This window comes from Diceros bicornis, chromosome 3, assembly GCF_020826845.1.
Source record: "Diceros bicornis minor isolate mBicDic1 chromosome 3, mDicBic1.mat.cur, whole genome shotgun sequence".
NCBI classification, from domain to species: domain Eukaryota; kingdom Metazoa; phylum Chordata; class Mammalia; order Perissodactyla; family Rhinocerotidae; genus Diceros; species Diceros bicornis.
In genome coordinates, this window is record NC_080742.1 from 89265378 (window position 1) to 89279263 (window position 13886).

General features: G+C 36.6%; 1 protein-coding gene across 3 annotated transcripts in view; it reads left to right on the forward strand.

Annotated features, from left to right (window-relative positions):
• MGAM (maltase-glucoamylase) overlaps positions 1-13886 on the forward strand; it is a 185146-nt gene that overhangs the window by 109606 nt on the left and 61654 nt on the right. For 2 of the 3 annotated variants that reach the window (XM_058531671.1, XM_058531678.1), the window contains exons 3-11: positions 4368-4491; positions 4609-4718; positions 5048-5202; positions 6048-6219; positions 8118-8217; positions 8953-9065; positions 10346-10471; positions 12559-12690; positions 12787-12885. The exons of the other annotated variant lie outside the window; for it this stretch is intronic. In XM_058531671.1, the coding sequence (XP_058387654.1) occupies positions 4368-4491; positions 4609-4718; positions 5048-5202; positions 6048-6219; positions 8118-8217; positions 8953-9065; positions 10346-10471; positions 12559-12690; positions 12787-12885 (1131 nt within the window). The remainder of the gene's footprint in view (positions 1-4367; positions 4492-4608; positions 4719-5047; positions 5203-6047; positions 6220-8117; positions 8218-8952; positions 9066-10345; positions 10472-12558; positions 12691-12786; positions 12886-13886) is intronic. 3 annotated transcript variants of the gene reach the window in all.

Here is a 13886-nt window from a genome sequence, read left to right on the forward strand (position 1 = left end):
ATTCTTTAGAAAAATTTGATGTTAAGGAAAGAATAGAGATAAGTAGACTTATGAGTCAACTGCTATAATCCAGGCATGAGTTTATGAGGGTCTATGTTATTGTGGTGACAGTGGAAACGGAAAAGAAGAAGGAGATATATATGTCTCAAAGGTTTAACCTTTGATGTCTTGGATGCTGGTAATGACTTAAAACTGCAATGGGAATGTTAGGGCAAACTGCATGCAAAAATATTGTGTTTATCTGAATGTACTGGATTTCTTGTCCTACCGCTTTTTATAGAGGTCTATAGACTTTGGAACAATTTATGACAATGAAACTGACCTTTTGGACTTTACAGACCTCAGTTTCAGAGGTAGCAGAGGTACTTAATGTTTGCTTCAGATTTAGGAAAATCAGTCATCCAGAGGTTACCTAGAACCCCCAACTCTTTCTCCACTCATCCCCTCCAGACTTTTCTGTCATCCGAAGAGGATGAGGCGGGAATATTAACTATATATTTTGAGAACTAATGAGTGCATTTAAGAAGATTTTATTGTTATAATGTGATTGCTTTGTTTATAATAGGCATGAAACATTGATTTAAGTTATATCCATATTGTGGTTTTTCAGAGCAATTACATCAGATGTTAACATCTAAAATATTTCTCAGTACTATAGTACCTTTTCCAAATGGGTAGTTTTGTGATGTGTTATTTCTTTTTAGTAACAAAATCTATACTGAGTACATTCGTTTAATAAGAGTGATTCAGACATTATAGTTATGTACAGAATAAAGTGGGAAAGTCCCTATTCATAATGCTTCCTCTCTATTTCCAAATCCGCTTCCCAGAGTCAAGTCAATAGCTTTATGCGTATCCTTCTCTTAATCTTTCTATTCTTTTGTATATATTTGTATATATTGCACATATTTATATATTTTTTGCTTTGTTTTAATGCAAATTTGATTATACTATTTATTATTTTATATCTTGATTTTTAAATTGAAGGCATTTAAATTTACCACATTATTACATTTTAAAAATACTTTGTTGATGTTGAGATGATCATAAGATTTTCTTTTGTCAATGTTGTGAATTATATTAAAAGATTTCTTAATTTTGAACTATTTTACCTTTTGCTTGATAACCCTTACTTGGCTATTATGCATTAATTCTTTTAATACACTAATGAATTTAAATTGCTAACATTTTACTAAAATTTTACACATCTATTTTTTTTCTTGGTGAGGAAGATTAGCCCTGAGCTAACATCCATTGCCAATCCTCCCCCTTTTGCTGAGGAAGATGGGTGCTGGGCTAACATCCATGCCCATCTTACTCTACTTTATGTGGGACACCTGTCACAGCATGTCTTGATGAGCCATGCATAGGTCCACGCCCAGGATCTGAACCCATGGACCCCGGGCCACCGAAGTGGAGCGCGTGAACTTAGCTACTATGCCACTAGGCCGGCCCCACACATCTATTTTTTTTAAGTGAAATTGGCTTATATATTTTTGTTTGGTTGTTTTCTGGACTTTCCTTGTCCAGTTTTTTGCCAGAATTATTCCAGTTTAATAAAATGAATCAGAAAACTTTCCATTTTTTCTATGTTCTGAAAAATATATATATATGAAATGAGAATATTCTATTCTCCAAATCATCTGGGAAAGGTATAATTTTTTTAGGGAAAAGTCTTTGACTACTTCTTATAATTTCCCATGGCCACTGGTCATTTCAGGTTTTCTCTCTCTTCTTATCTAATTTTGATTATTTAATATTTTACTATTTAAAGATTCAAATTACAGTTTCACATTCATTGGCAAATATTTGTATAGTTTTCTCATAATTCTTATTTATGTCAAAAAATCCTATATATCTGTTGTCATTCTCCATTTTTGTTTCTAATCTTGTTTGTCTCCCTCCTTTTCTGTCAAAATAGGACTTATAAGGTATTCATATTTCTTTGATCTTTTCAAAGAGTCTCCTTTAGATTTCATGATCTGCCAAACTAATAACAAAACATATCCTCCCACTATAGTAATTATCAGCGTGGAATCATAGCAGCAATTGATACACACGCCATTGGAATTTAATGGGAAGTCCCAAAACACGTGTTCATATTCTCAGACGTGCACTTAAATTTAGTTTAAAATAAAAATGGCATTTCAAATCAGTAGTGGAAACAAGGTCTGTTTAATTACTGGTGGTGTCTGCCTCACTTGCTGACAGCACTATGTCAATGTGGACTTAGGTGAATACATGGAACACAGTAGGCACTCATTTCACATTTTGAGTTGATGACTGTAGATATTTGCTTCTTTTCTCTTTCATTAATTGTTTCTTTTACTCTTCCTAAATTTTCATGTAGTTTTTGTGGGTTTATTTTGTCCTTTTGTAGTTTTTTGGGTTGTACATTGAGTTTTTCATTATAGATAACATCACTTTCTCTCTTTCTTGATCTCCCCTTCCCTCACCCATGTTCTCTTTCACTCCTTTTGGAATCTTCTACTTGAGTGTTGTTGTCTGAGTCCATTGGTCACTTTACTTACTCTTCCTCTCATACTTTCCCTTGCTTTATCTTTGTGCATCATGTTCTGGGATAATCCTAAACTTGATTTAAAAGCAATTTTTTTTGTCTTGACACTTTTCTCTTTCACTGTTTCCTTTTTGTTATTTGGTCCAAATATTAAGGAGTTTTAAATATTGTTGTTCAATACCTTAACTTTCCCATTGTTTTTTAAATGGAAGCAACATCTGTGTACCTCTCTCTAAAGATAATAATTATATTTATTTTGAAGGCTTGTAGTATTTTTCCTATTAATTTTTTCCTCTAATTCCTTTCTTCCGTTTATTAAGTTTGATTCATTTCTATCATGGTGTTGGTTTCTCTCAAATGTTTGGTGGTTCTTGATTGTAATTATCTATGACTGCTGGTCCTATTTACCTTGGTTCACACTGAGCATTTAGGAGGGGAGGGAAGGACTGATGGAGAGAATATGGGGACTGTTTGGGGGTAGTGGGTGGTTTATCAGCTGGTGCATTGCATGCCTTCTGGCCCCCAGCATCTCTCCTCACCCCCTTAGTCCATGAACGTATACTTTGGGATGCCTACCGGTTAGCAAGAGCTTACCGACAGCTGTAAGGAATGTCAGATTGGGCAGCTTAATGTTTATACTAAAGCTTCCCAATTAATCATCCAAAACTATGCCCCAGGTTCTCTTCCACTGCTCAGCACTGACTTGGCTTGGAGCAATTTTTTCCCTCCTCTTGTGTCTTACACTATGAACATATTTTTCCCTAGTGCTTGATAAAGTCAATTTTCTATGTTTCAGGAATTTCATAACATTTCTGGTCTGCCCTATTGCATTATATTTAGCTGTTTTATCATGGATTTGTAATTTTTTCCTTAGTGACGCTTCTGTCACTTCATGTAAATTTAGTTGGGTAGAAAGGTGGAAGCCTGTGTTTATTTCAACATTTTGATTCAATTTGCCACCTATTTTATTCGTTATAACAAAATAATTTTTTTATATCAGTTAATCTGAAAATTGTAGGACCTTTAGAAAACACATCTCAACAAATAAAAATAATTTTGTAAATCTATAATCAAACCACTCTGAGAAAACACCTGTGGTTTATTTTAAAAACCTTGTGGACACTGTGAATTTTTTTATGTCACTGTCTGTCTTAGTTCTATCTTAATTTTATCTATTTTCCTTTGCTTTACTTTCCTTACTTTTTAGAAATGCATTTCTTCATGCTGTATTGGTAGCCATTTCCACGACTCTTCCTTATGAGAAAGTCACAACTGCTTGGTCTGGCATCCAGCTCACTCATAGTGTGGCTATTGTGTGCCTCCAGCCTCATTTCTTTTACTCAGTGTTCTTGGCACAAGGAACTTGTGATTTTTCTGAGTCTATCGTGCTTGCTGCTTTCTCAGCTTGAAATACTGCTCTGCTGTTCACCTGTCTAACCCCTCCTGGTGCTTTAGGACTGGGCTTACCTTTCACATACCTGGAAGCCCTCCCTACCCCACTTGCAGCCTTCTAGGCTGGGGATGTGTGTTCCCTTTGCCCCTGGGCACACTCTATTGGAGAACTCATTTCATCATACTGTAATTGTCTGTATTTGCTACTAGACTATAAGTTTGCTGAAGGCAAGAACTGTGTCTTATTTATCTGTATTATTAGTTACTTGTCTGGTAAGTAATAAATGCATATTGGATGGCTGGACAAATGTATAAATAAAAGAAGAATAAATAAATGATTGAATGTACTTATGACCTATCTTAAATTCTTCTTGGGATAAAATTGTTTATAGATAAATAGACAAATAATACTTTCCTTCCTTCATTTCCTATAATGCTAACTCTGCCATTGTTACAGGCTGTCTGCAAGTGGCAACATAAATGCTGTTGGAATCCTGGGCCAGATACTGATGTCCCTTCATGCTTCTTCCCCAGGAACTGGGGCTATGAAGTCAACAATGGCTACAAAAATACAACCACAGGTGAGCACTGGCCTAATGTTGCCCCAGGGAACAATTCTTTATGGCTCAGATAAGTTAACTGCAAAATAAAGGCTGTAAGCTTTTTTCTCTCTCTCTTTCTCCTCCACCCACCCCTAGGATTTACTGCCCAGTTGAAAAGGTTGTCATCCCCATCTCTGTTTGGATATGATGTTGACGACACCCTCTTCACAGCTGAATATCAGACATCCAATCGTTTTCATTTTAAGGTTGGTTTCGTAGTTATCATTGAATATATCTCTGAAGAAATCAGTGCCCCTACACTGGGTTCGGATCATTCTCCTGTATGCACTGCATAGAGATGTGGAGGCAGAGATGCCGCTGTTCCTCTCTGCAGGAATCTTCTAATGGGATGGGAAGGCTAATTTTTATTTGATGGGGAATACATGATTGGATGATTTCTTCTCACAAATCAGGAAACACAGGGTCAAGACATAGAAAATATTCTCATTGGGGGCTGTTTGAGAGTGAAAACCGTTTGTTGCTCTACAAGAAAGTGTCTTATCTGGAGTTGTTCCTTCTGTTTTTCTTCTGACAGATCACTGATTTCAATAACATACGCTATGAAGTCCCGCATGAAAATATTAAGCTGTTTAATGGGACTGCTGGCACCTCCAATTTGAGCTATCGCATAGAGGTCATTGATAAACCCTTCAGCATCAAAATAATGAGGATGAGCAATGGAAGAGTCTTGTGAGCTTTTCAGTACTATTTGTATTTCTGAATATACAGTGCCAATGACATTTATTCTGACTTACTGTGGGTGGGCAATGAGATAAGTATGACTTGGGAAAATGTTTGAACCTCAGAAAAATGTCAAAGCTATTACTGTAAATCATTAACAACATTAATCTGTCGTGATTGCAGAGCAAAGAATACTAAAATGTCATGTGCTAGTTTGCTAAGTTATATAAATACACTTATTGTTCATGGATATTACGAAATAGAGAATTTTGTTATTTTGAATTATCATTCACACAGAACTCAACTTCACTGTTTGTCATTCCAAATTATTGTTTCCTGAGAAATCTATTATCAAGCACCTAACAACCACTGGAGCTTAAACCATAAATTGTACTGGAGAAAATAAAGGGATTAATGTCAGTAAAACCTGTATTCAGATCCTGGCACCAGCAAATCACCAGGTAGCTCTGTCATATTGGGCACAGTACCTCGCCTCATCAGCCTCAGAGACCTTGCCCATAGGAAGGGAATCAAAATATCCACTGTTGCTACATGTACTGAGATGACATTTATAAAGTACCCAGAGTAGTGCTTGGCATGAAGTAGATGCACAGCAAATGCAAAGCTGCATTACTCTCTTCTCCCAGTCATCCAACGCAAGTTTCTGGTATCACATCTCCAGTGCTATGCTCCTCTAGAAATAAAGAACCAGGGACACCCTAGGAAGGCCTTCAAAGGTAGCATGAAAGTGGATGATAACACCTGAAGCGACTCTTCTCAAAGTGTACAGGGAAAGGAGCAGTTTCCTGGCAGAGGGAGCTGTTGGATGACTCTCGCTCTTCCTCCATGCCCAGGTTGGACACTAGCATCGGGCCCCTCCAGTTCGCCCAGCAGTACCTGCAGCTGTCTCTCCGACTGCCCAGCGCCAACGTGTATGGGCTCGGGGAACACGTGCACCAGCAGTACCGCCACAACATGACCTGGAAGACCTGGCCCATCTTCACCCGGGACGCCACCCCCACTGAGGTGAGGCGCCTTTCCTCCTGCGTATTGCTCACAGTGAGGAATATCTTCCCTCCTTTCCAGAAAGTAACGTACAGAGTTATATCTATATATTATTTTGCCCAATGTAGATCTGTTTGAGTTGGAGAATATGTACTTGTTCTTGAGGTTTATAAACTTACAATTAGTAATATATTGATCTTTAAAAACATCTCCCTGTTAAAAGAAATTTAAATTTATAATTTAATGACTATATTTTAGCCTAATATATATTATAAAATACTTCTGCAAAATAACTATATCTGTCTTTAATAACTGAGTAGTTATCTAGGGGAGAGCTTCACCAGGAGCCTTTCTCAGTAGAACTTTGTAGATAAAAAAATGCCTCTTTTCGCAGCTTCAATATTGTTCTAGGTCTCTGCTAATTGAAGTACCTTCCAGAAAGAGCAGAGTTGGCATCACCTGGGAGGTTGTTAGAAATGCAGAATTTCAGGCTGTGGCCCAGGCCTACTGAATCAGAGTCTGCATTTTAACAAGATCCACAAATGAATCACCTGCATGTTAAAGTGGGAGAAGAGTTTATCTGTAGTAAAAGATTAGTTTCTTTTTCTTTCTTTCTCTTTGCTTGTTTCTTTCTTTCTCTCTCTCCTTATCTCTCTCTCTCACACCCCCACCTCCTTTCTCTTTCTTTCAGTCCAGCATGGGCAGTAATTTTGTAAAATATAATTAAAATATATTACTGAGAAAATGAAATAAAAATACTCAAAGACATACAAAATACAAGTCTGAATTTTAGATTGAACAGGCATAAAATTACTCTTTTAAATTACTATAAAAGAGTTTCTAAACTCTTTCTCTTGATTTTTGTACTTACCTTGTTGCTAACTTAAAGCAAAAAGTTTGGGGGAGGTACCAGTCCATGGACAACACGTAGCATGGCTTTGTAGAGCATGTCCTGAAGCCTCCCTCGTGCTGATGATGTTTCTTAGATCTGTACAAGAGTTGCAGGTTGATGTATGTTGCAAAGGAACTGAAATTTTGCATTCATATTCCACAGGAGAAGAACAAAGCAAGTAGCACATTAACTGGCTCACCCATCAGTATCTGATGCAGTGAAGGGAGCACACTTATTGAACCAAACAAAACAAAGAACAATGGCCAGCACAATCTCTAAAATCCTTCGTCAAGGACCCTGGCAAACGTGGAATGCTAAGCATCATACTAAGCTTAGCTTTCCACAGCTGAAATTCTTGAGTTATATAGTTACAGATTAGATTCAAGTTTTTTCTTTTCTTTTCTTTTCCTTTCTTTCTTTTCTTTCTCTCCCTACCTCCACTTTCTTCTTTCTTTTCAATATTTTTAATTTAGTCTGTATTCTATCCAAGTGTTGATGCCATGAGTCTTCCTGGCTATAATTTTAAATCTAGCTTATTTTGCATAGGCCTGCTTGTCTTCTCTAATTTATATCATGCTGCAAAGTAACATATCTCTTTTTGCTCCTTTCCTGGAGTTTACCATTATCAGTACTTTTGCCCTACGCTAGGGTCTAAGTTTGCGACGTCACTCAGGGAGCTTTACTGGAAATTTCATATAAATGTAATCATGCAATATATATATATATATATCTTTTTTGTGCCTATTTCTTTCACTTAGCATAACATTTATGAGGTTTAGTCATGTTAAAGCGTGTTTCAATATCCCATTTCTTATTACTACTAATAGTATTCCGTTGTATGGATGTACCATATTTTGTTGATCCATTTACCAGTTGATGTTACCATTTCAATACCTTTTTGGTACAATACTAAACTATGTCAAGTGTTGACCAAGTACGTGTTGTGTATGGTTTTTGATTTTGTTTTAGGGTGAATAAAAACATGTTCAACATAAACTGCAATTATTTCTTTTCATTTTTTTGGCAGGGCATGATTAATCTATATGGAGCTCATACATTCTTCTTGTGCCTTGAAGACACCAGTGGCTCCTCTTTCGGGGTTTTTCTGTTGAACAGTAATGCTATGGGTAGGAAGCATCTTTTTATCTTTTCAGGAATAAGTTTTGGGACGCTGCTTCTATAAAAATGACTTTCATGGTGAGATCACTGTTTAACAGAAGGCATATTGGACCTAGAATGTTTCTGTAGAAACTGGAACCCGAAAATAGGTTAACCTGTCTACAAATCCAGTTCATACTGAAAGCTATTTTCATTGTAAACTGCTTCAGCGTTCTCTTTTGATGTAATGTTTCCCAGAATATTCTGTAGATAGAATCAATTGATAGACACGTTTCAAAGATAGCTGTAGATTTCAACATGTAAACCATGCTGTCCATCTTTAGACAACAAGCTGTGTTTTGTAGACTGTTGGTCATAGCCCATCCCTTCCCATCCCTCTAGAATCTTCCTTCTCCAGCTTCTGGACTAATGATGCTCTACTAAGAGTTTATTTTTATTCTTTGTTGTCATTAAACCCATCTATTAAGGTTTTAAAAACTTTTACTTTAGGTTAAATCACTTGCAAATCCCAGATGTTTGTATTTTTATATGGCCAGATTAAAGTAGAATTTTTTCTTGCTCTTAAAAAAATCAATTCTTCATTGGTGTTTTGCTCATTTAATATTTTGATTAACTTCAGCAATTATCTGAAAAAAGGACATGTGTGATTTTCATCTCTTTCAAATGAGCCTGAGACTGTTTTGGATACCTCAGAAGAGTATATTTCAGCTATAAAATTCTAACTCTAGGTTTAATCCTTTCAGAGGTCACCCTTCAGCCCGCTCCTGCAATCACTTACCGCACCATCGGGGGCATTCTTGACTTTTATGTGTTCCTGGGAGACACTCCAGAACAAGTGGTTCAGGAATACCTGGAGGTATGGCTTTGCGTTTAGGTAGTCATTATTTATTGTTATTATCTCATACACTCATTATAAATTAACAAGAGAAAAATAAAACTTATGGGTAAACTATGGATTATAAATGTTGGGGTTGAGGGTCTTTCATTCATATTTATTCATGTATGTTTATTTTGATGCACATTTATTGGGTGCCTTCTGCATGCTAAAGAGGCACTGTGCAAGGCTTGAGAAATGCAAAAATAAGTCAGTTACCTGCTGGTACTCATAGTCCATCCATGTGTGATCACTCATTCCAAAGATCCAAGGCCACAAATCAGCAAAGTTTATTTGTTTATTCAATAAGTAGAAATTTAGTGAAAAGAAACCATGTAAAAGGAATTGTGCTGTTTATTTTTGATTCAAACTGTAGGACAGGAAGGACCTTAAGACATCATTTAGCCTAAACTTCCTACTTTACAGATGAAAAAACTCAGGTACAGAAAGATGAAGTGATTCATTCAAGATGAACATAAAGGCATATGAACTATAATCCTAGATGCCAGTGGATTTATAATCAATCAGGAGAAATATGACACAGCCTGAAATAATTGTATTAGGAAATGCCATATAATAAATGTCATTAATGATGTGCAAATAAACTGTATGGGGATTCAGAGGCATGAGAGAAGGCACCGTGCTGAGGGGACTCACATATTGGAGAGCAGGCGCTCTTAGGGAACAATGTGAGACAGGGCTCTGTCTGGGTAATCTTCTCAGAATGTTGGCTTGAGCAATTGTAGACTTGGGTTTTAAACACAGTCCAGTATTTTTTCACCCATCCCACTCTTAATCTTATTGGTCCTTATTCCTTTATCCTTAACACATACCACTATCTGAGGTTATATTAGACCTTTATTTATTGCCTTTATGCTCTATAAGAGCAAAAACTTCTGTTTGCTTTATGCCACTATATCCCAAGTGGCCACATCAGTCCTTGCCACAACATAAACACTCAGAAAATATTTATTGAGTGAAGGAATGTTACTTCTTTCCCCCTCAAATGACATTATTCACGAATCTTCTGCAAATCATTCTCTTCTGATGTTGCAGTTGTCTATAATACATTTAGGTACTTAGTAAAGAAAGATGTGAGTTGTAGAATTTTGCAAATTACCCTAGGAGATTACTCCTGGCTCTGACATTTTTAGATCTGGGGACTTTATGGAAAATGAAACGGAGACAGTGTTTTCTGTGTCAGACATAGTGCTACAAACAATGTTTATTTCAAATTCTTAGACACTTCTTTATTTTTTCAGCTTGTTGGACGACCATTCTTGCCATCCTACTGGAGTCTTGGGTTCCAGCTTAGTCGCAGGAATTATGGCGGCATCGAGGGATTGGAAGAGGTTGTAGATCGAAATCGTGCAGCTGGGATCCCATATGTAAGCTGGAACTTCTCTTATCACGCATAAGGCACCATTTCCTATCTTTTATTTTTTGCATTTAATTCAATTTATTAGGAAAAAATAAAGATATATTGATAGGTGGATGGATAGATAGATAGATATACCTACTGTCAGAAATTTACATGCTAAATTACCTATCTCATGAGGGAAAGAGCACAGTTTATGATCAGATAGATATGGTTTTGAATTTTAGCTTTACTTCTTCCTAGCTCTATCAATGTTGGGCTACTTAATTAATATCTCTGTGTCTTAGTTTCCTCCTTTATAAAATGAGAAGTAAAACTAAGTCTGGTGGGCTGGTAGTGAGGAATGCCTTATATTATGCATTTAAAGCATGTAGCACAGAGGATGAATGCTGTCCAAGTTAGCTGTTATTTTATAAAAGAAAGCAGCACCTGGGATGACATGGTTAATGAGGGCTGATGATTATAATTATGACTTACAGGAAGCGAGTTTCTCGTAGTGACCTTGTATACTCCTTCCAGAACTAGCGGACTAATTTTGAAAGTTCTATGGTTACAAAGTATTTATGATGTTCAATATCCACTAGTAAATTAAAAGATAATTATTAACTGTACAATGTTTGATAAGTCCTTCCAGAGATGCATAACTTGTGGTTAATGAAGTTATAAAAACTGTGTATTTTGGGCTAGATCTTTGGAACTGAGGTACAAGCACATATTTGGTGAGCATTGGAAGGAAGATTGTGCAGATGGAAATGACTTTGGCTTGATCTCAGGATTTTTCAATCCCCTCTTAGAGTAGCAATGAGGGCAGGCAGGGAGGTGAACTCTTCCTGTGAGAAAACATGCCCACTGTGTTGTTTTGGTGTCAAGGGGAATCAATTACGTGTTTCATTTTACTTCTCCCTTATTTGCCGTCTGCAGACATCCAATTCTAGGAGGAATCAGGCCAAATCTTGCCATACCTTTATTGTTTTACAAAGTGCTTTTACATTCATGGTTAACTCACACTTATTGGTATTTTGTAAGTGAGGAAATGGAGACACTGCACAGTTAATAACTTTTCTAAAGTCACTGCAGCTAGCTAAGTAGCTGGACCAGGTTTCAAAAGTAGCTCTTTTGACTGCATGTGGCTTTGGTTTCAGTCTATCCCCATGCCTCTGATGGGAAGGGCTTTTTTGAGGTGTTGCTGATTCAGCAACAAATGAGCTTTTCTTCCATTGATGGGATCTTTCTCGCCATGTGGCTGTGGAGGACATGTGGGTCTTAAATGACTGCCCAGTGTTAGAACAGATGATGTTGCATTGGCAACAGGCCGCAAGTCGCATTATCCTTCAGGTCTGTAAGCTAGAGTCTTCTAATGCATGGCTACATAGGGAACACTTACGTAGAATATTTTCATTTATCTTTGAGCTATGTGGCATGTTGGGAAAAAAAGAGCATCTGGAGTCAAAGGGCCTATCACCAAAGCCCCAGTCAAGGCCCACTCGCCCATGCACATGACCTAGGGATTTGTCACAACCCCTTCACGTTTCAATCTTCTCACTAAGAACAACACCTGCTCCTCACAGGTTGGTGTGCAAACACAAAAATAATGTATGTATGAGAGTTTGGTTAACTAAAGCTCTATCCCTTTCTCATTTATCTTTGTTAATTATTACTCCAGCAGTTTTATAGGGCAAGAAGACCGTTTTCTTCTCTTATGATATATTCTAGCTTGAAGTTTAGAGTCCAAGTTAGTTCATGATTATAACATTATTAATATACTCATTCAAACAAATATTTAAAGAGCATATGTTTTATATCAAGTGTCCAAGCTCTGAAGTTAACAGGGATGAACAAGACACAGTCCCTATCCTCAAGCTCCTCCCGATACCTTGTGACATGCAACTGTCAGGATGAAGAGATAAAACTGCATCCTAAGAGCACTGCATCTTTCAGAAAGGGCTTATTTACTCCTAGGAGATAGCCAAGTCCTGGAAGTTCCAGGATGATTAAGAAACATAGCTTCAGCTTTAATGATTAAGAACTAGAGGTATAATACTTACCATCAGCATGGTGATATTTCCTGGGTTCTAACTGACCAGCACTATCTTTCAGGATGTCCAGTATTCTGACATAGACTACATGGATGGAAATAAAGATTTCACTGTTGATGAAGAGGCTTTCCCTGGTCTCTCAAATTTTACCGAGGAGTTACATAGCTATGGAATGAAATATGTAATTATTATGGTATGTTCAAACACTTAATTCTCTTGTCTAGTTTTTCCTTTCAAAGTGCAAAAGACATTTACAAAATTCGTATTTATTATCGTATTTATTTATTAGAATCCTGGCATCTCAAATGACTCTGACTACCAGCCCTATGTGAATGGAAGAAAAAAGAGAGTATGGATCTTGGGGAACAATGGCGCTGTCGTTGGGCAGGTAATTTCTCAAGAAAATCAGAGTAAATTACATTTTGGGAAGTTTATACTTCTGGTATGAAGATGAGTGGAAGGCAAATTATAGTATCATTACTGTTTTCATGGCTTTAGAGGTTTCTTTTATTATTATTTTCAAACCAGTAGATGTAATAGCAGAAAGATTAAAATTCTGAAGGATTTATTTCTTAATTGAAATATATTTGACATATAACGTTGTGTAAATTTAAGGTGTGCAACATGTTGATTTGATATATTTGTATGTTGCAATATGATTGCCATTGTAGCAATAGGTAGCACCTCTATCATGTCACATAATTATCATTTCTTTTTTTGTGATGGGAATAATTAAGATCTAGTCTCTAAAATGCTGGCCCCATCCCTTTAATACTATGCATAATTGAGAAGCAATATGTTCATAGAAGAAAATTCATTTATTCTTAAAGTCCTAATGCCTCCCAATTTCTTTCTCTTTCTCAAGACAATAAATTCAACTATGATAATACAACAAGATGCTCATAGGCTACTTTTAAACCTATCTCAGCTAATATATGTTTAATTTACATGAGACTTATAGATAAAGCCTAGTCTTTATTCTAGGGTAGCAATTTCAGGCATTGGAGTAGGCTGCTCAGAAACCTATTTTTAGGGCAGCTGAGCGTTTTAGAGTATTTTCAATCAAATCACCAAGTCAACCTTCTATTCTAGTTATGCATAGAGTCAGCCCTACATGATTGGATTATGTGAGATTTACTGAAACCAGTACTTAATCTGAAAGTTCCTGTGGCTGCAATTCTTGTTGTTCTTGGGCAGTTTACTCTGTAAAACTGTCTTTTCAGTGTTATCAATGTCCCCTTACCTAACTGCTCACTTAATTCCTGTCATTGACTTTATTTACGATACTTAATTCTATTTACTTTCTTTTTCATTGAGTCTAACTTTTCATGAAACAGTTGAGAAGTTTCCTTCTTTCTACAAACCAATTCTTTGCTTTTACTGTTTTGT